At 47.8% G+C, this 21,755-nt stretch overlaps 1 protein-coding gene across 1 annotated transcript in view; it reads right to left on the bottom strand.

Annotated features, from left to right (window-relative positions):
- Positions 1-21,755, bottom strand: part of CACNA2D2 (calcium voltage-gated channel auxiliary subunit alpha2delta 2) — a 199,169-nt gene that overhangs the window by 109,248 nt on the left and 68,166 nt on the right. Inside the window, exon 3 of the mRNA XM_071755640.1 lies at positions 7,077-7,193. Within this exon, the coding sequence (XP_071611741.1) occupies positions 7,077-7,193 (117 nt within the window). The remainder of the gene's footprint in view (positions 1-7,076; positions 7,194-21,755) is intronic.

Below are 21,755 nucleotides of genomic sequence, written 5' to 3'. Positions count from 1 at the left end.
ACACACAACAGCACAGCACCACTTGTCCAGAGACAAGCTAAAGGCTTACTGAGCAAACCATCTTCATGAGAGCCTGATGCTCTTCATCTGCTGCTCTACCTGCTGCTCCACTCACAGGACTCTTGTGCAGGACTTACTGAGATCAACTGTGCAGGAGCTGATTTGTGTTTTGTGGGCTGCAGAAATGACACTTGCCAGATTCACTTTCTTTAGGAAAAGAAGGTGGGATTTGAAGAGAGCTTTTGAGACAAAAATACTTCATGCAGGTCCATTAACCTGCAGGACCAAGCCTCCACCCCCTCAATCATTAAAGTCTTTACCTTTGCTACTTGTTCATAAACAGAGCTATACAAATAATTGATTTTTAGTTCAACTAGGGGATGAAACCCTTAAAAAAACCCCAACACCTCATTCTATCTAAATTGAATTCAAAATCATTCAGTTCTCCTTCCCCAGGTCAATTATTCCCATTCAATGTAAGAGCCTTCCATCCCAGATGATGCATTTCAAACATTCAGGGCGGGGGGCGTGGAATGAAATGAGAAAAAATGGGTGGGAGGCTTTTCAGCCCAAGATCTGTGGCTTCAGAGAGCTATTCAAGGACATGCAGCAGCACAGAGGGCAGGGGCTGAAATCCTGAGGACTAAGAGCAGATCCATAAGCACAGGTACACACTCCCTGCAAAACTGCAGGCAACCCCAGGGAAATAAAGATCTTCCCCTTGCCCTCTCCCACCACACACAGATCACAAAGGCACAGGACAGGGTGCAGAAGTGACTCTAGCTACCAAAACTGCCATGAAAATGCATTTTCTCATGCCAAAACTAACCAAGGAAATTCAAATAAATCCCTTTTTCAGTAACATGGTTTCTTTATTTTGCTATCATTGCAAACATTTCTTCCCAACCGTGTTTAAAGGCTGTTTTATAAAGAATTAAATGGCAATTCTCTTCCCTAGTACCAATTCCCTCAGAGACCCACTCCTTTATTGCATCACTCACCATTTTTATGTCTGTATCTATCTGTAGAGATAGACCAGTAAGTCTTACTTATCTTCTTTTATCCTTTCAAACATCCCCAAAAGCATCCCCTTGGTGCATAGAATAGGGCAGCCCTACCAAGCCTCGGAAACTCAAGAGGTTAAAGACCAAGCTCATGGATCTGAGCTTTGAGACAGCCAAGAACTACAACTGTGCAAATCCCTTGGCAACACTAATGGCTTTAGTTACTTCCACCCCTGCTAAGAACTTCTGCACTGGAGGATCCAGGAAGGACTGAAAAACAACACACAAACTGCTGTCAAATACACAACACAATTTTAGGAAGGGAAGTAAAACACCCTTTAAGGACTATTTCATCTTTCTCTTCACTTGGTCTCAGAAGTCTCTGGGTTTCTCACACCAAGGGATGCAGAACACAGGAAAACACAGCATGCACAGAGATTAAACCCTCCAAGAAAGGTAAGTTCCCATTACAGGGAGTGCAGAATTTTCCTCTCTGTGTGTGCAAACCACTCTGGCAGTGCTCAGGGAGCAGGAGCAAGGACAAGCTCTGCTCAGGCTTTTAAAAGCTCAGCTCAAGCTGCCAGCGCTGCGGTGTGAGCTGAGACCAGGAGCCTCAGCCCTTGATGTAACACAGGGAGCAGCAGGACACTGCAGCTCCCCTCGAGGTGCCTGCCAAGGGGAAGATGCTCTGGGGCAGGGAGGAACCCATAAGCCTGAAATAAATCCCTGGGCAAAGGCATCAGGTACAGAGCTAAGTGGTTTAAACTTGGAGTGCCAGAACCAGAGTGAAATCATCTCCTGGCTGACAGCTAGATGCCAGGGTAAGGAAACAGAGGGATATGCCAGTTCTTGGGAAGGGGAATGTCAGGAAGCTGACTTCATTTGCACAGGAAGAAAAGGAAAGCTCCAGTCTGTTGGAGGGTTATAGTATAGTGTCTTTGAAGACATCAGCTCATTTGCAGACTTGAGTTTGCCTCCAGGCCCTAGACGGACACCCCACAAAACCTCACAGAGGACCCTTCTCTGAATTCCAGACTTCTTAACTTCTTAACCAGACATCCAAACTTCTTAAAGCAAATACCCAGACACGACAGCCTGAATCTGCCAAGGACAAGAGACCACAAAGATTCCTTCACTTGTTCTTTGCCACCAGCCAGGCAAACCCATGGTACCTGCAGGCTGACAGCCCTCACACAGGGCTGCAGTCCTGCTGTGGTGACTTGCTGAACATTTTAAAAGGTTGGGACCAGGGATTTTCTCTCCCCAGCCCATGACTCCAGATGTATTCCTGATACCAAACCTATGCCTTGCAGAGGTGGTCCCAGGAGCTCCCCCAAACTCTGGTGCTGGGGGAGGCAGCCCCTGCACCCTCCCAAACCTCAGCAGCAGCAGAGTGCACCAAGCAGCTTACAAAGTTGTAAAGCCCCTCGGGCTGGGCTGCTGCCAAGCCAGCGTGGGAGAAGAAAGGGAAATGTTCAACATAATCTGCATGAAAGTGCAGGAAGCCCTAAATCGCGTTAGCACTATTAAGAAAGCGGGTTACATCGCTCAGCAAACTGGCCCAATACAGTTTTGATAGACTTGTTACAAACATCTGATTGTCCCTGATTAGATTAGACAATAAACCCCCATCCTGGAGCAAGGGCATTGTTCAGCTCCCCTCTGCAATCTGTAAATTAGAATTCCAGACCTGGGAGATTGGATTCAAATTGGATTACTGGAGCAGGGCCAGCACAAGAACAATCGTGAGGCAGGAGAAGGCACACGCTCCCAAATGCAGAAATAAATAAAGAAATAAATACACGGGGACAGTCAGCCAGGATTTGCTTGGGAGTGAATTAAAAATAGAATTAAAACCAAAAGCCACCAACCAGCAATTAGCAAAGAAGGGGGAAGAGGGACGGATTTGTCACTATGAATTAACAAAGCACAGGGATCTACCTTGATGTGTTTTGTACCTCCACATGCACAAGGTTGATGATGGTTTTGGCCTGTCCCCTACCCATGCAGGAGTTTCTGTCCACAGCCAGGCAGCTGAACAGGGTTGGTGTGCACAGAGCAATGAAGCCCCACATCCCACCAAAACCACTGACTGCATCTGAGCTTCCCTGAACTACATTTATTCCCTCTTTCCTCTCCCATTGTACTGCCTAGGCAAGACACATAATGTGTCCCCTAGCTTGGGCCCAGTAGATCAGAGTGTGACCACTGGTAGCCTTCTGGCATGCCCTGAAGCCCCCATCAGGTAAAAACCAGGGCAGTATTGCACTGAGGCAGGAAAACCCAGCAGGGCCTCATGCACAGCACCTCATCTGCCACCCAACCTGACCCCCTGATGCAAGGCAGCTCAGGAGGCTCTCCCTCTCCTCTCCTGGGACCCATATCTAGTTAAACACACCAACAATGTGACCAACAGGTGCCTGGAACAACTTGCTTAAGACATTTCAGCAGGGCAGTGAGATGGCACCGGGAGCCCTGCACTGCCAGCAGCACAGGAGAGATCCACACAACCCCAGGGCTGCTCCTGCTGAATGCTGACCCCCTTTAATAGCCTGCCCTGGAGACCACATGGCACCAAGACCAGAGCACAGCAACACCTCCAACAGTGAGGAAGGGAGGGAAGAGAAACCTGCTGTGCCCTCAGTACCCATTTCCCACCAGCCCACCTCCTGACAGAGGTCAGTGCCACCAAGAGAAGAGATGTTCCAAACTGGGCTGGGAGGTGCTGTGCTGCATGCCAATTTTTGCAGCTCTTTAGACAAATTAAACCTTTTATTGTCCCTATCAGGGAGCAGAAGAGCTGATAAAGACTCCGTCCACCACATACCTGCAAGGAAAAAAAATCTCAGGGCTATCAGAACTGTTAAAGGGATAAACCTGTCCAATTAAATCCGCTCTGCACTCTTGATATATGCTTCTGCCAGACATAAATGGAGCTTGGAACTTGTCCCAGCCAGCAGTAATGCACTGAGCATTCAGCTGGGACTAAAAGCACAGCCAGCCCAAACTCCTGCCTCCTGCCAGCCCTGCTGACCAGCTCTTGCCCCTAAGAAGCTGGCTTGGTAAGTACCTGGTGGTAAATGCACCAAACTCCCACCTCGCCCTCCATCAGAGGATCCTAAAGCATGGACTAGTACTGCACCATCACAGCAGAAGGAATATGCAAGGAAAAAATGCCAGTTAAGTGGGAAAACTGAGGACAGAGGAGTGGGGGGGTGGAAATCAGAGACAAAATCTGAGAAATTTGCTTAAGGCAGAAAAAAAACCTGAGCCTTGCTCATCTCCAGATCAACTATCCTTGCCATGCAGCAAATCCTACCTCTTCCAGCCACATTCCCTGAGGATCAGAGGCAACAGGAGATGGGAATGCCCCAAACTCCTAAAGACGTGTTCATTCAGGCTCCAGAGCCACCAGAAACCCAGCCAGAATTCCCTGCAGTATGATTTCAAAAGAAAAAGTCCCCAGAGTTCTTTCCTTTGTATTCAGTTTGCTGCCAAAAGAAAACATCTAAAGCCAAGTGTAGGTTTTCATACTTCTGTTACAGGAAAATCTGAAAGTCTTCAGTGAATTATGCTGTGAGCTCCTACACCTTAGCTGAAGAAACAAGAGCCCTGAACTGTCCTACCAAACCCCTTCCTTTCCCCCAGATTCTCATCCCACACTAGAGCTCCTAGGAGCTCCACTTTAGCTATATATTCTACTTCAGTTTCAAAGAAGAGCAGCTATACTTTTGGTATCATCTCTCCTGCCTCCCCTCCTGCTAAAGCTTGGGAGCAGAAGGCAGGTGGAACTACAGAGCACAAAGGACAGGTATGAAGCAATTAAATCTTTGTGGACAAAGGCCACTGAGCATGCTGGGGAAAAGGGATGTTAGTGGTGAGATAAAATACCATGTCAAATAGAGCCTGCTGCATGGGACAGAGGGTAAAAGCCCCCCCAGGAATCAGCTGTAGATGTTCCTCCCCAGTGCCAGCCGGAACAGGTGGGAATTGAAAAAAAAATTCAAATATTCACCAAGAATTTTTCTGCCCCATGATGATGCAGTCATCAGATATATGGTCTGGAACAAAAAGGGAGGGACCAGCCCCTTGTAGATGACTGTTATTTTAGGAAGCAATTACCCTCTTTGCCACACACCCCTGGCTCCAGCACAGCTCCAAAAAGCTCATGTGAAATCAGTGTCCTGCTAGTGCCAGGCTATGCCTGAGTGCTGCACCATGGCTGCCAGGGCCAGACAGCCCAGTTGGGGTTCCTTGTGCTTGATTTCTGCTTCTTAGAAATGCAACACACAAGCTGAGAAACTATGTATTACTGATAAGTGCTCTGCACACAGTTTAACTTTATTAAAGACACATTTATATTTTCATGTAGGAACATAGGAAAAAAGACTCTTTGATGGCTGGACTGAATCACCACCTAATCAGAATGGCACTCTTGATGTGTGCATCCATCAGTTGTGCCCCAAGGCTAGCACCTTCCTAGAAAGCCTCATAAAGCACAGGCAAAAGCCCTTCTCTCTCCTGCTGCAAAGGAGACAGGAGGACATCTTCTCAGTGGAGTGAGTACATGAGTGACAGGGCAATTCATAGTTCAAGGAGAGGATCCATTTCTCCCTCCTCACCTGCTGATACACGGAGTCCCACCTGACTCAGATGCTGAAAAATGCATTTCAAGAAGTCATCATCAGTCTCATGAGTCACAAGAGAATGGGAGGAAATGACTCCAGGAGAGATGATTCAACTAAGGGGAGTGCTGAGACAGAAGAAAACACAGGCTGGAGAATGGAAGAAACCGTGGGAACCCAACTGCTTCAAAGGAGCCCAGCACAAGGTGGAAGAAATTCAGAAGATCCAACCATCAACTCCTCCCATCACCTTCCCTGCTTCCAGATTTTGTTGTCAGTACCACAAATCCAAAATGCCAAGAATTTCACATGCACCCTGGATGTAAGAGACTCCTCCATCCAGTGACTGCTCTGAAGGATCCCTCTTGGGATGGACAAATTTGGGTCAACAGATCATTATGTCCACTACAGTAAAACATCACCAAATGCTTGTTACCTAACCCAGTGCTGCCAGAACCACTCCTTTACACTGGGTCCAGCATCAGGTGAGCCCTTAACAGTGCACCAACCAGTCCAACACCAAGGAAGTCAAACAGGAAAACAAAGCTGTTATTCATATGACAAGCAGCAATCCTACACTTGACCTGGCATCAGAGGGCACAGAACTCTCTGCAGGTCAGAGATGTACATTGCAATACTTCCTCCTGCTTGCTACAGTCAGGTACTTGAGAGGACATCACAGCTCCTGGAAGTGAAACTCTTACACAGCTCCCACTTCCCTCTGCAGTGGACAGGAAATCTCCATCTCTCCAGGAATTCAATCCCTTGTCTCTGCCCTGGCAGCAGAGAACACTGTGGCAGAGCAGAGCCCCACTGCTGCCTGGTTAAAGCTATCACTGGGTTCTACTCAGCTGGCACCACGAGCAGGTTACCTTGCTCCCCTACAGGTAAAATGAATTCATTTTATAAAGAGGGCTACAAAATAGGATAATAGATAGGAAATGGACAAGGCACCCATGAGGGCAACCCACACACGCAGTGAACCACAGGATTCACGTGCCAGTCACCAGCATGAACATTTCAGTGCATCCTCTCCTAACCAGCAAGCCCTGCTTGTATGAACAACTCCATGAGATATGGCACAGACACTGCAGTACCTTTGCTCCTGCCCACCACTCTCCCAGTTGAATGACTGGGCCAGAAGTGCTGCCAGGCTTTTGCTGTCACTTGCATTCATGTGGCAGCACCTTCACCTGTTCACATGATGGTGAGAAGAGATAAAAAGCAAGATACCTACAGTAGAACCTCACATGATTTGTCCTCGCCTCACACCCCAGACATACACTCCACATGAATCTGTGCAGCTGCTGGATGCAGTTCCCAGAAAAGGCCACACAACCACGGGAAGGACTTTGAAGCTGAGATCAGAACACTCCACCAGCATCAACCCTCTTGTTTAAACTGAACATTCCAGACAAAGGATCAGCAGGTAGGTCCAGCACCTTACCTTTAAAGCACGGACTTTCTTGGCCAAGAGGCTCTCGATGTCTCCTGCGACCTTCTCCACCAATTTTCTGGGCACGTTCTCCTTGACTTTAAACAGGTTTCTGTTCTCCTCGTAGATCTAAGATGGGAAAAAAGAGAGAAAGACAGTTAATATTAGAGAGAGGTACAGCAGTCTTCTCACCAGAAAAACCGATCCTCTAACACAGAAGAATTTTAGCAATGTGGATTAGGTAACAGTATCAGCATCAGCTTTGAAAATGAGGGGAGCAAGGGAAGAAAGGCTTTGCAAACAGAAAAAAAAAAAAAGTATTCGACCTGCTGCCCACACCATTGGCTTTCAAGCTGCTTCATGCTTGCAGGCTGTGAGCATCCTCCCCCTCTTACTCTAGAGCTGAGCTGTCTACCCCTCACCTCCCTGGAGCCAAACCAGCAGCCCAGGCAGAGCCACCATAATTCCTCCTCTGCTCTGCTTTGCCCAAACACACCCCTAAGCCCACTGAATGCTCACACAACCCCTCCATGAAGGCCACTTGCTGGATTTTGCAAATGCAAGACCAACTGCCTGCCCCCAGGGTACAGAGCCTGGCAGCTCAGGTGCAGGCACCAGGAGCAGCAAGAGGGTCCCATTAAGTAGAATAAAACCTTGACACTAAGCAAGCCATAGCAAAGCAGCATCCTCAGGAAACCTGGATTTCTACAACCAGTCCAGAACTTGGCCAGGCTGTGGTGGTGGGAAGGCACAGATCTATACTGGGATTATCCTGCAGACCAGATACAAATACCTGGATTTGAATGTTTGCACCCAAAAAGGGCAGCTGTGACCCATGGGCCTACCATCCCAAGCCACATCAGTACCTCCTCAAACAATTTTCTGACTTGTTAACTCAACCTGCCTGCACACTCAGGTGCAACCAATAGAGGGAAAAGGAGAACAACTTTTAAAATAATCTAAGATTACAGAGGGGAAAAAATAATATCCTCATCCCTTATCTTAAGAAAGATATATGAAGGAAAACACACAGCAAACAGGATTCTGCTTCAAGGCAAATACCTATGATTCCAGACATCTAGACAGCCACATAAAGACATCTAGCAGCCAAAACCCCTCCAAGGAGAGCTGGATCTCCTCAAGATGGTAGCTGACTCCAAGCTTAACTGTGATTTCCATGCTAAGCATGTCTGGCATCTACCCAAGCTTGCATGATCCTTGGGAGCTGAATCATTGCTTCCCACAGGTCATAAAACCTCTTTACTGGAGCTTGGTTAGAGATTAAATACCCTGCCTGTAATTGCCAGTTTGCTGTAGACTTGATCGTTTACAGCAAAGTAAGAGACCAGGTTGGGCAAAAACCATTACCCACAAAACATCTCCTCTGGGTTTCAGAGCAGCACCCAAAAAACCAGCAAACGGCCTCTAAAAGGCAAACACATCAGAACCCCCCAGATTTTGCCCCGTGCTGGCAGCAGGAGGGCAGGACCAAGGAGAGGCTTGGCTGGAGACACCCACCAGGCTGAGACCATCACAACTGCTTCTCTTGGGGAAGTCAGCTAAAATAAAGGTATGGGCAGGCAGGTGTCCAGGACCAGGACAGCAGCACATCACACAGCTCAAGAACAGGATGAAATCCCTCTGATATGTTGGGAAACTCCTCGCTCCACCTTTTTTCTTTTCCAGATGTTGACGAGCTGGAGCAGGAGGCAATTCTGCTCACTGCAAGGGAGCTGGTGATGAAGTAGAGGCATGAATAGAGGCCCCACTGCAGCCTCCCCTTTCCCTTGTGGTTAAACAAAGTGGTTTCCGAGGTTGAAGCCACAGAAGTACATTCACTGACTAAGTAAAAAGCTGCTCTTTCAGCTTTGCACCATCTCCCCAGGCTGATGGGGCTAATCTTCAGGCTTCAGCTTTGCTTTTTGCAGCTCTCACTTGGGTCTCTGCTCTGCCCAAGCTCCTTCTTTCTTTCATGCCATCCCAAAATTCCTCATGCACTAGCACTCCATGCCAGCTCTACTCCAGGGATTCAGGAACCTGTCACTCCTCAAGGAAGGGTAACTCCAAGCATTAAACTTTCATCCAAGCTGATGCCAAGGACTTCACTCAAATTATTCTGGTCCCCAGACAACACATACTTCCAATCAGTTTGCCAGCTCCTGAAATGGGCCTTACAGGAAAACTGGGAGGGACTTTTTAGAAGGGCATAGAGTCATAGGACAAGGGGGAAGGGTTTCAAACTGAAAGAGCTGAGATTTACTTGAGCTATTAGGAAGAAATTCTTTCTTGTGAGGGTGGTGAGACACTGGCACAGGTTGCTTAGAGAAGGTGTGGCTGCCCCATGCCTGGAAGTGTTCAATGCTAGGCTGGATGAGGCTTGGAGCAAACTGGTCTTGTGGCAGGTGTCCCTGCCCATGCAGGAGGCTTGGAACTAGGTCCCTTCCAACTCAAACCACCCTGTGATTCTATGATTAAAGGTTATTGTTATGCAAGTGCAGTGACTCCAAAGAGGATGCTTTAGTAAGAGACACATTTTAGACTCCAGCAGACTCCAGCAGAAATGACATCTCGGCGTTCTTCACATGCTGATGTGAAGATGCATTACACCCTGAGCAGGTATTTCCTATAGCAAAGCATTCTGTGCTAGAGAAAAACCACCCCCTACCTGTACAGAGAGGGTTAAAGCAAGGAAAGCTCAGTACAAAACAATATTCTCTCATACCCTTTTTTTCCCTTTGGTAAGAGCCAGCATAACAAAATAATGTGTTTGGAAGGCGCGCGCTACCTCCAGCTGAGCAGCAGCAATTAGGAAAGCAAAGAGGAGCAATCTTCAAGGAGAAAGCTTTGGGTAAGGAGGGCGTTCTGACATTAGGATTTCTGTATTATGAAACAGAAAATTGTCTCCTATTGGATACAGACAGAAACGGTGCCTGTCCACAAGGGAGGAAAAAACCAGAAAAAGAAACCAGGAGATGCTCCTCTAGCCCTCTGTGCAGCTGCAGAGCTCCGCAGTCTTCCTGGCTGAACAGTTCATTTGCGTTAATTAGAACAATCCAGCATGAATTAACAGTGACCATATGAGTGCAAGAACGTACCAGACAGGCAGGGGAATGAATGGTAGTGCTCCAGGCAATTAAGATAGCTTCGTGCTCTCCACTGTAGCATTTTGCTTTGGGTTGTTCAGAACTTGGCCGGGTTTTACTTATCTAAGGTGACATTTCCCATATTGGGTTTTTTCTTGAGCTCAATCAGAGGGTGAATTTTCTGGCCAAAGACAGCCCAAATGCTCCTCGGCAACAGCAAAAAGCCTTCCTCACTGAAATTCTCCTGTAAACTGGTGCTCTGGGACCAGGGTATGAAATTTGTAACAGCAGTGACCAGGGAGCCAAGAAACCTCTGCTTCTGATTCCAGGTGGGTGCACACACATCCAGCCACGCTGCACCCTGGGGGAGAAAGTGGTGCGGATTGTGTGCTCCAGAAGTAACAGCCCTGCATTAGCCAAGCTCCACAGGGCTGGCAAGACAGACAAAAGAAGGGCTCCACAGAGCCCCTGAATTACCTAGGGAGGTGTTAGCCCTTGGGCAGCACAGAGAAGCAGCTTGTCCTCAGGGGATGGGATTCAAAATGGAATTATTAAATGGAATACTCAATAAAATGTCTGGGAAGGGCTGAAGCTGGATGCAGTAGCCAGAAGACCCAGGCATCCAGCCGTGGATGTCAGGAGTGAACAAGTAAGTGGCAAGAGCAAGGGGAAATATTAACACAAACAAAATAACACAAAGTACAGAGTTGAAATAAAAAAACCCCTTAAATTTTCATGGTGACAGATGAGGGAGAGAAAAATCAAAACTGCTAAAGACAGTCTGCAATGTGAAAAATTTAATCACAAAACCTTCTGAGCATAGTGCAATTATGGACAGCTGAGATGATCTAAACCAGCACAGAAGTGCTAAGCAGCCTTGCTAAAAGCAGTGCAGGTAACACAACCAATTGCCAGTATATGTTCACAGCAACGACTGCATAACCACAGAGGCAGATCTGACATTGCCTCAGCACATCCATTCTCTAAATTCACTTGTTTGCCTCGCTCCCAGTGCACAATGTATGATGCTCATCTCTGCCATTAATCCCCTCTGTGCCTACCAGACATTCAGAGAGCTCTCAGGGTTCAGAGAAAGCATTTGCTGCTCCCCAGATTCCCTGTGAGCATACCCAGTATCATGAAATTGGGCAGCCCAAGAAGGAACAGAAAAGGGGGAAGAAATACCCCCATGAGTACAGAAATCCCTCCTTGAGGAGCTGTCACAAGAGGACCCAGAACCTTCCCATCAGCCAAGGATGGTAAAACAGGGAGGAAAGGAGCTCCCTGTATAAGTACCATTAGCACGTGTGCCTTGGGGACCCACTGAAAAGTTAAAATTGTTTCATCAGCCCCAGCTGGCCAGGGCACAGTCACCAGCCTCCCTGGCCAGGACAGCAGGGAGGACACTGCTGATGGTGGGGGGGCTGGGATGGTGAGGTACATGTGATCCAAACCAGACCCCTTCTCCAGCACTGCTTCTCAAGCATCACTTGCTCTGATTCATGTCTAGGGGCTTCTCCTGGAGCTTCATGATCTGGTGGTCTCCACCAGATAAGAGATGGGACAGGCCCATTTTGAGTATCAAGCCACATATGGTGGGGTCCTGTCATTCCCCCATGGCCCAGGGTACTACTGAAGAGACAAGGGAAAGCTTTAAGCAGACTGGCTTGTGCCCTGGGCACACAGAGCAGACCCCTCTGTCAAAGAGAGGGCCTTGAGAAGAATTACCCCTTAATATAAAAGACCAGAAAAAGCACCATGAGACAGCCCAGGCCAAGCAAGGAGCACCGTGGCTGAGTGACAGCAAGGAAAAGGTTTGCAAAACCCCAGAGATCCTGCTGGAAGATGGAGACTGCTCAGGGCCACAGGCAGAGAGCAGAGACAGCACGATTCCCATCTCGCTCCTCATCCCTGCTGCACCTACTGTTGTTAAATTTCATCGTCTGGTGCTTATGGTTCTTGCAATGATGGCAATAATTGTGGTGTCTGTGTGACATCAGGGGGATGTCAGCCTGGGTGCAGTGTCAGGGATAATCAAGCAGTGACAGGAGTGGTACCGGTCCGGCTGACAGCCCGCCAGGACTAGGGGTGCTGCCTGCACAGAGCAGAGCACATACTGCTGCAGGGATGAGGGGGACAGGGACCTGCAGAGGGCATGGGGGTGGCTTCTGGGGCAGCAGCCATCAGCAAGCAAGGTGCTAGATCCTGCTTTTCCCTGTCGAGGGGTCAGGAGTGGGGAAGGCAAAGGGAAGCAGCCTCAGGTAAGCGTTGGAGCCCCAGTCCAGTGAGACCTTTGCAAATCTCCCCCATCCCAGCTCCCATGAACTCCAGCAGCCCTGAGGAGGGGGCCCTATGAGCACAGCCCCCAGCCCAGGTGCCCTGCCAGGAGCAGTGGGGGGTGGTCAGCTCCCACCAAGCCAAACATGTCCCTTGCCACCTCCTCTGCCTGGTCCTCACTGAGAGCTGCTCCAGCAGCTGAAGATGTGCTTGAGTGGGTGCAGGAGGCAAACAGCTTGACATTTGCTGTCCCCCCTCTCCTCACACAGTGCCATTTCCCTGCTGAGCTCCTTCCTTCCACCTAACTCATGAAAAGCAGGCACCCTCCAAGCAGCTCTTCACATCTCTCCTGCAGAAACAGGACATGGAAATGCACCCTTTAATGCACCCTGCTCTTCAGCTATAATTTAACCTTCAGCTATAATTTAAGCAAACAAACCATAGAACTAAGGTTCCTTCCTTCTCTAAGGAGGCAGCAGTACCCCAGAGGACATGGGGGGGATGAGAGGAAGGCAGCCCACTCCACCAGCAATGAAGATGTGAGCTGCTCCTGTGCTCACTGTCTTGCTCCATCCAACACCAGCACCCACATTTTCCACCCTCTGTGGCACTGTCTGGACTTCTGCTCATCCAGCCCAGGATCACGAGTCCCTACAGCTGAGACATCAGGCCTGCCAGCCTCAAAGCAGACCTGAGACTGCTATGCATAATTTAGTGACTAGACAGGGATAAAGGGCTATGCATGGTGAGCTTGGATTATAGAAAACCTCTCCTGGACTGGAAAGCTGCTTTTAGTCTTCAGCAGCCCAAACCCTTGCACAGGGAGGTCTCAGAGTGACAGACCCGCCTGGGCATTTACAGAGAGGGAATCTCCTTCAAGGTAATTCAGTACCACACAACCTCAGACTCAGTCTTCTCCTTTCAGGTATCTTCTCCTTTCAGATAAAGTCCTGTAAAAATAAAGGTCTGCATGGTTGAAAAGTGAGGTCTCAACCAGGATGGGAGCTCTGCCCAGGCTGCAGATCGCAGCCATCTGGAGGGTGTGGATCTTGCTGCCAGGTCAGGGCATGAGCCCACCTATGCCAAAGTATGAGAGGGAGAGAGCATCTTGGACAAATGCCCAAAAGCATTCAGAGATCACATGATCTCTAAAAATATACACTTGTACAGTGAAACAGAAGAAAACAAGAAACCCCAACCTCATTTTTGACTCTGGATGCTCTCTTGGTTACAAGGGACATAACAAAAGCTTTTGTAAGGAAACCATAGTATTTTTGAAGGTACCTCAAGCCCTTTCCTTCAGGATATGTGCAGATGCTATCCAGCTTGATTAAATCATGCCTATACAGAACAGCTGTACTTCAGACCTGCATCATTTAAATTGCACCCAGAATAGCTAGAAGTTATGGCACCCAGAATACCCAGAAGGTATGGCACCCAAAATACCCCAGGTGCATCAGAGGTACTGCTACACTGCAGCTTTATACTATTTCTGTAGCAGAATCAGTGCCTCCCCATGATGGATCACACTGGGTTTATCCCAGTGCCCATAACAGAATGAAATTATGCTGTAAGGAAGCAAGGGATAGGTCAGGTTCAAAAGCTGCAAAAGGTGCAAATCTTTCCACTTGAAGTCCTTCCAGAAATACATGCTTGATTTATATTGGTTCAACAGAACTCCATTTCCCACTGGTTTACCTATGAGCAAGGATTAAAACCAATTTTGGAATGGGCTGTCAGTTTAAGCAAAAGAGCTCAAAGTGATCTCTCAGGCAGACAGGCTGAAGCACCATGCTGGACCCACCAGAGCAAGAACAGGGGTTGGGAGGAAGGGGACACTGAAACAGAGTTCAAAGAAGAGGAGGAATGAAGCAGGAAGCCCAGGCAGGGAGAGAGGGTTTGTCCTGGGACTGATGGCTTCAGAGAGCACATGAATGAGATGAACAGAAGGTGATGATGATGATGCTTAGAGAGATAAACAAGAAACTTCTTGCTGCTTCACAGATTACCCCTGGATTCTGTCTGGCAGTAGTTTTGCCTTTTTTTGCCATTACTAGATGGTTTAAAACTTTGTTTTCTTTTAGGTTTTTTTCTGCTTCTTCTCCAAGGCTAAATGTTTAGGGCACTAGAGTTAGAAAAGCTAATACAGACCCAAAATGGGATCTCACTGGACTGATTTTCCTCAGCAATGAGGAGGACAATGAAGGGACCACCACTGCCATAAGGAAGATGAAAACCATTTCCCCCAGCTTCATCTGCTGCAGCACCCTGACAGTGACAGGTCCCAGGGCAGGGCTGCTTCAGGGGGGCAAAGGCTGCTCCCTGGACCCCCAAAACAGCACAGTTGCACACCAAGCAATGCAAGACTCCCAGAGATCCTCAGAGACTTGGCTTCAAATAAATAACCAGGCCTCTTTCCCAAAGCAGCTTTATCTTCTGTGGTAGAAAAGCTGCTGCTTCTTGTAGGAAGGGCTGTGGAAAAAACACTGTGCTGTGCAGCCTCTAACACTAAAGCTCCCAGACATACTTTCATGGAATCACTGAATGATTTTGTCTGGAAGGGACCTTAAAGATCATTTAGTTCCAACCCTTGCAGGATTCTCTTCTAACTACATAAGAAAGAGAGTAACAATTACTGCTTTTTAATTCTTACTGATGGCTACAACTGGCCAAATTCAGCTCTCAGCTGCAGTGATGCAAATTTGGGATAACTCCAGTGACATGGAAGTAAATTAAATCTCTTATTAAAGCTGGAGCAATTGAAATCTAGGCCAGGATAAGTCAGCACTGTCAACAGTTACCCTCACAGTTTTCTGCAGAGTAATGATCTATTTTAAAGAAATTGAACTTTTAGAAATAGCAGCTTTGCAATTTTCTTGATTTCCCTTCTGATGCAGGTTTTGGGGCTTTCTCTGATCTTCAGCTTTACTCCCTAATCTCAAGAACTGGAAGCAATTCTGTAAATTCAGACTCATTGGAAGCAAGGCTGGAAAGTACTTGCCAAACCCATCCCCCTGGCTCATGTAGGATCTACTTAACTACTTAACCTGGGCTGCTGAAAAGCCCCACTCTTGCCCACCAAAAGTGGAAAGCTCCAGGCTTCCCTGGCTGATGCTCTCCAATGTTTCCCTAGCCAGCTTGTTAGAAAGGCATTGCTTATGTTTAGTATTAAGTCCTCTCTGTTGTGGCAGAGGCTCATAAATCTTCTCCTTGTCCCACAGGATATGGAGAATACATTTGCAGGCACCTTTCTTCCATGCATTTCCAGATTCATGTTTTCCCCTGCTAGTGCTCCCTGCTCTGATCCAGTGGAGTCCAGAAAGCAAGACTTTAGCAAAAATACAACACATTGCTGGAGATTTTAAAAACAAAAACATGTGACCCTCTGCAAAGTCCTATGAGCTGAGGTCTTCCATGTAGTTCCACCTCCAAACCCCACCAGCAAGACAAGAGGAGCAGCACCAAACCCTTCAGCTGAGAAACCCATCCCAGGTTTTATTTTTTAGCACTCTTGGAGGTGGACATAGGGGCAGGACAGATCCCACAGGATGCCTCTTCTGAAGACAACACCCAGAGCTCCAACATCTGAATGGAGACTTCACTGAAAGATCCAAAAGCCTTTGTAACATCACAGAGGGCTGGGGGGCAGCCCATCAGCCCATCTACTCCCAGACCACTCAGACACCTTCAACAGAATAAGGCAGTTCAGTGAATTTGTCATTTCTAGCATAGTTATCCCAGTTACTTAATTCCTAATGTGTTCCTCTGACCTTAAAGACATACAGTGATGGACAGTCCTGTGCCCCACCAGGCAAAATGCTACTCCATGACCCTACTTAAAAATTTTTATGATGCCTAAACTGAAAGTCCCTTGTTGCAATTTAAACCAGTGTTCTTGGTGGAAAGACCCAGAACTAATAAAGTTCTAATGAACTAATGAAGAGCAGGCACTTCTGCCTCACGTTGTTCTGCCCCATTACATCTGTGAAGATTTGCCCGACTTTAGTTTCTACACTTGTAAGTTAAAAAACTAAAATTCTTCTTTCGCTACAAGTTAACACTTTTCATATACAAGTGCCTTGGGTTCAAGCTACAATTATGGTGACAAGAAATGCTGTTGGTAGATCCTTCACTGGGGTGCTGCTCAAAAGAGCCCCCAGAATGTCCACACATCAGTCACAGCTCAGCATTTTTGATCAGATGCCCAAAACCACAACTTTGGGGGAAAAGATAATAATACAGTGAGGGGGAGAGGTGGAGGCAAAAAGAGACCAAAGAAGGAGCCCAAGTCTTGAGCATAACAAGGCACACATTTTTTGATGGAAGGGCTGAGAGACAGTACACGAGTGCTCAGATTTTGAATTGCAAGATGAGATTTGAGGAATTCTGAGATCCCAGGTCCTGATTTGATTGCTGACAGGAGTGGGGTTGCAGCCTGCCATGGAATAGCAGAGCTAAAGATCAGCAGGGATGTCCCATGGCAAAACTGCCATGGTGGGAGGCTTCAACAGCATCTATCTACACCAGGTCCCACCCTTTCCTGCTCTGCCACCTTCCTCATCTTCACAACCTCAACAATACATGATTATACCAATGAAAAATTGCTGTTGTCAGTCAGATGCACTTGTTAAACCCAGCCTGCTGCTGCAGCCCCCCACTCCAGGCCATTTCTGTGCAGGATTTGTTAGCACACAGCCTCCCATGCCATGCAGATGCAGCTGCCACATCCCAGCCCTGACAGCCAGCTGAGGAGCCCTTCAGATTAAAGAGAAAATACAGTGGGGACCTCTTAGTGAATCACCATTCCCCCTGCTTTTCAATCAGCTGCTTGTTTAGCTGTGGCTGTGACAAACAAGCACAGCACAGTCACCATGGGAAGGATCAGACAGGGACTTCTTGGTGGGCAGCAGAGGGCAAGCATCCCATGGACTCTTCCCTGACCCCACAGGCACTCACTTGCTGGGCTGCAGGCAGAATTTGCTTCCTGATGCACCATTTCCTGCCAAACTCAATGAGCACCCTCCCTCCCAAACCAGGTACTGCTCGCTTGAGCAGTGCTTTTGGGGGTTAAACATGGTCAGTTCTCCTCCAACAGCCCTGGACAGTGCAGTGATACCTCATGGGCTCTTTCCCACGCTCTCCTTGGTACCAGCCTTTACCTTCAGCTCTTGGAAGGGTGGAAGAACCAAGGCAAACACTCACCTTTTGCTAGATACAGCTGAAAGCCAAAGAGGAGACACAGCAGGATGATCTGCAGTCCCAGCATCACTCCTAGCAGCCAACAAACTGCCTCTGTACACTGCTAAGATCACAGGAGGGGTGCCCCAGAGATAGGCAAGAACTCAGTCCCCAGGTTCCTATTGCACTCAAGGTCCCCACGGCACCCAAGAAACAGCAGGGTGCAGGGAAGCACCCACGGGGTGAAAGCCAGAGCTGGGCTTCAAGGGAGCCAGCACCCCCAAAGGAGCCAGAAGTACTGACCTACCCAAGCACCATCACATCAATTTGTGCACACTTGCATCCTTGCTTGCCTTGCCCTCTTGTTCTTCATTTCTTCCCCAATATTTGAGGCCTCCAGGCCCTGCTGTCCCAGCCCTTTCTCCCTGCAGACAGACCTGTGCTCACACTGACTGCTGAGCTCCAGACCCCTCTGTTCTCAGAGGAGCAGCTCCTCACACCTCTGCCTGTGCCCTTTGATGGTGTCACAAGCCACTGTCTCAGCTCCATACTTGCACCCTCCCTGCCACTGCAGGGAGTTTTAGCCACAAGCAGGGAGCAATTGTCTGGCACTTAGGGCTGAGAGAGGGGACCTTGGTCCCTCTCCCTGCTTTACCACACACTCAGCACCAACCTGCCTGCATGATGCTGGGCAAATTATCTTCCCCTGACTGAATGGCCCCACTGACCTCCCGTTTCAAAAGAATTTAGCGCTAATTTTTGCCAAGTGTTGTAGAAGCCTTAGAGGGAAGGCAGCACACGACTGGAGAACAGTAATATTCCCCCAGCAGCCTCTTGGAACAGCCTGGTGCATTAAAACTGCTACAAGCAGAAGTAAAGCTCTTGTATGGCTCAAGCCAGACCCTCGTAGCACTGGCAGATTTTTTTTTAGTGCTTTCCATTAGCATTATGAAACGTGTATGTGGCTGTCCTTATGCATCCAGAGCAGCTGCTCTGCCACTTGGATCTAGGATAACACAACCAGGAGAGAGCAGGACCAGGGATGGATTCGGATCTACTCAGTGTCAGAGCAGGTTGCATTAGGCACCACGTATGGAGAAGTAGTAGTCCCCTGCTGTTCCAGCATAAAGTTAATCAGGGACAGAAACCAATCCCTCCTGACAGCATGTTGCCAATTTCTGATTCCATCTCCATTTGCTTGTAGCTTATCACCAAGGGAATGGGAAACTCGTAGCAGGGACAAGCCTGCCACGTGCCTCCTCCTTTGATAAAGGCTCACACGCACCAGCCACAGGTTGCTCAAAGCAACATTCTCGTGCTCTGTGTGCACACAGGTACCCTCACATCCTCACAGATTCGTGTGCCAGTACACAGGTAGACACAGTGTAAAGTTTTGCATACGCTTAAGGCAAAATATATGCCCAACCATCAGCTTTGTGCCAAGACGGGGGGGGAAACAAGAACAGGAAGAAAGAAATCATCTCCCTGGAGGGATAGTGCCAGAAGTGCAAAGTGGCATTTACAAATCATAAGCATTTCCCTTACCTGCTCTGCTCCTTTACCCAGAATGTTAATTAGCAGTACTCTAAACAGCAACAGCAAAACCTGAAACCCAAGCAGCTCCGATTGCTTTAAAGGAAACATGGCTGAGAATTCTTTAGGATGAGACATTTAAATTCAAATGATGAGACATCTGATGGAGATGCAGCAGGTGCTTTTTTTATGTCACCTTGTAACTTTCCTCCTAAAATGAAAGAACAAATTCTGAAGGGGAAGCTAAAATTTCCCTGGGCTGAAGGATTCTGCCTCATATTCCAGACCTTAGGTTTTTATTCTGCAGCTTCTTCTCCCAAGCCCAGAGGATTGAACCCCACAGCATGGCAGTAGCACCCTGCTCACCCCTGTGGTCCTGAAGCACATCACTGTGCAGCCTGCTCTGCAGAGGAGGGTAGCTGATCATGTAACAGAAAAGAAGGTCTGGAATTATATTCATAAATGATAGTGCTGACTTGGGCATGTATCATAAATGAAACTTGGATGATTACATAGACCACAAACATCTCTGTGTGTCAGAACGATCAATATGCATCTTAAAGGATCACCATATTTTAGCCATAAAAACTGTAGAAAGAAGTATGCTTCACAACTTGCTTCTCCTTTCACTGCTGGTCCCTTTCCTACCACTTATAAGACTCCTCATCCAACTTATCCAAACTACTTTCATCCCTTGACCAATCCTCTGCCTCCAGTGTTGATGCCACATTCCCAGCACACCCAATGCCATTGCTTACACTGCCAGGAGGAACCTGTACCTGATCTCCTGAACTACACAGGCAACAGGGCTGCTGGGGTGAATTCCTGCTGAAATGAGACACTCAGCCACACTCCCTGAAATGAAACAATTGGTTTTATCCAAGCAGACAGCAGCTCTCAGTCCCAAACCCACACGCAGCTCCATACCCCAGCCAGGCGCCCAGACTCGGTGGTGATGGGCTCATCCCAAGCACCCAGACAAACAGGCTGTGGGTGTGTTGTAACCTCAAAGGGGTCCTAACACAACCCCATATCAAAACCAAAACATCAAAAAACCAGCACAGCCTTCTCTTCGAAGAGCAGAGTGGGTACATGGTGGAAGTATCCTCTGCAATGTGTTGTACAAGCATTCAGCCTCATTACCTTAGAAACTGAAGAGTTGTTGTGAAATAAGTGCAGAAGAAACTGGAGAGGGGAAAAAAATACCCACACAAAAAGGAGTGGCCTCTCAGCCATAAAACCATTAGGAAAGCTAAAGCACACTTGCAGCCACCCGCTGTGTTCATGGAGAACTGCTCTCCTCTCCCTCCAACAGACTCAGCTGCAGATCACAGACCACCCCATGACCCCAGCCCCTGTAACCCAGCCTCCCAGCTCGGGCACATGGGCAAATCCATGGAGAAATGGGCATTTCTCAGGGCTCCTGCTAGTGCAGGTTCTGCCCTCCTTCTGCCTTGTTCTTCCCAGGTCTGTTATCAGGCTGAGGAATTTCACAAGGAAGTGGTTTTGCATGGGGCTTACTCAACAGGACATAATCGACTCTTGTTACAAAGAATTAAGTGCTCTCAACAGAGATGTCCATTTTTAATGCCTTTTTATTCTTACTAATGAATTAAGCCAAGATAAAACCAAGCAGCTCCCAGATGAGACTGATTGTCAAGCGGATGAGGATTTTATCGATAGATTTTCCCCCCTTTTCTTAATGCTGAACTCAGAAAAATCATAAGAAAGATACAAGCATCCAGAAATGCCTTTTCCTCCTCGAGAAAGCATAGAGTAATCTCTCCAGGAGATTCCTTTCCCAGCTATGTTAGTGATTACTGCCTCTGCATGGTTTCTAGTTATGTGTGCATTTGAAGAAAAAAATAGAAAAAACACACCCGAGTTCTCAAAACTCCTTTCTCTCAGCCTCAGGATGCTTCAGTGAACACTTTGAATGAAATGACCCATGAAGTGATTAACAGTTTATTAACCTGAAGGGCAACACCACCACAGCAAAGCAGCACAGTCTTTCTAGACATGATGGGGAATTCACTTACAGACACGAGGGTTCTCCCTGTTTAAAAAACAAAAGAAAAAAAAAAAAAAAAGCCAAGCTTCCATGTTGTCCTGCTTCTCTCACTTTCCCACAAGCCCACTCCTCTTCCTATTCATGGACCAGTCCCCAGATCTGCCTCAGACGTTGTTTCCTAAAGATCACTCCTCTAAATTGCAGGAAACACTTGCTCTCCATCTCAACTTACTCCAAAATCACTCACATGCAGCCTGGAAATGTCAAGCACTGTGGCTCCTATCATCTATTTGTTAGATTTCAAATGATTTTTCAGAATTTCCTGTGTCCTGCTGCTTGAGGTCCCTCTTCTTCTCTCTTTGCTCATGGCACAGAAAGGAGCCCACCACACCTCTCCCCTTTTCCAAGCAGCTCAGGACCCCCAGAGGAAGGAGACCACAGAGTTCCTATGGGGGAGCCCATCCCAGGACCTCCCATCAGTTACAGTTCCCCACAGAAGATGAGGACTTTATTCACAGAGCTGTTTTGCAGCCTGTATCACTGACTAAATGCCAAGGCTCATCTCACTTTCTGGAGGAAGGAAGAAGGCCAGGGAACAAAGGTCACCCC

The sequence above is a fragment of the Heliangelus exortis genome, chromosome 12 (genome assembly GCF_036169615.1).
Source record: "Heliangelus exortis chromosome 12, bHelExo1.hap1, whole genome shotgun sequence".
Classification (NCBI taxonomy): Eukaryota; Metazoa; Chordata; class Aves; order Apodiformes; family Trochilidae; genus Heliangelus; species Heliangelus exortis.
This window is presented reverse-complemented; position numbering and strand designations above follow the sequence as displayed.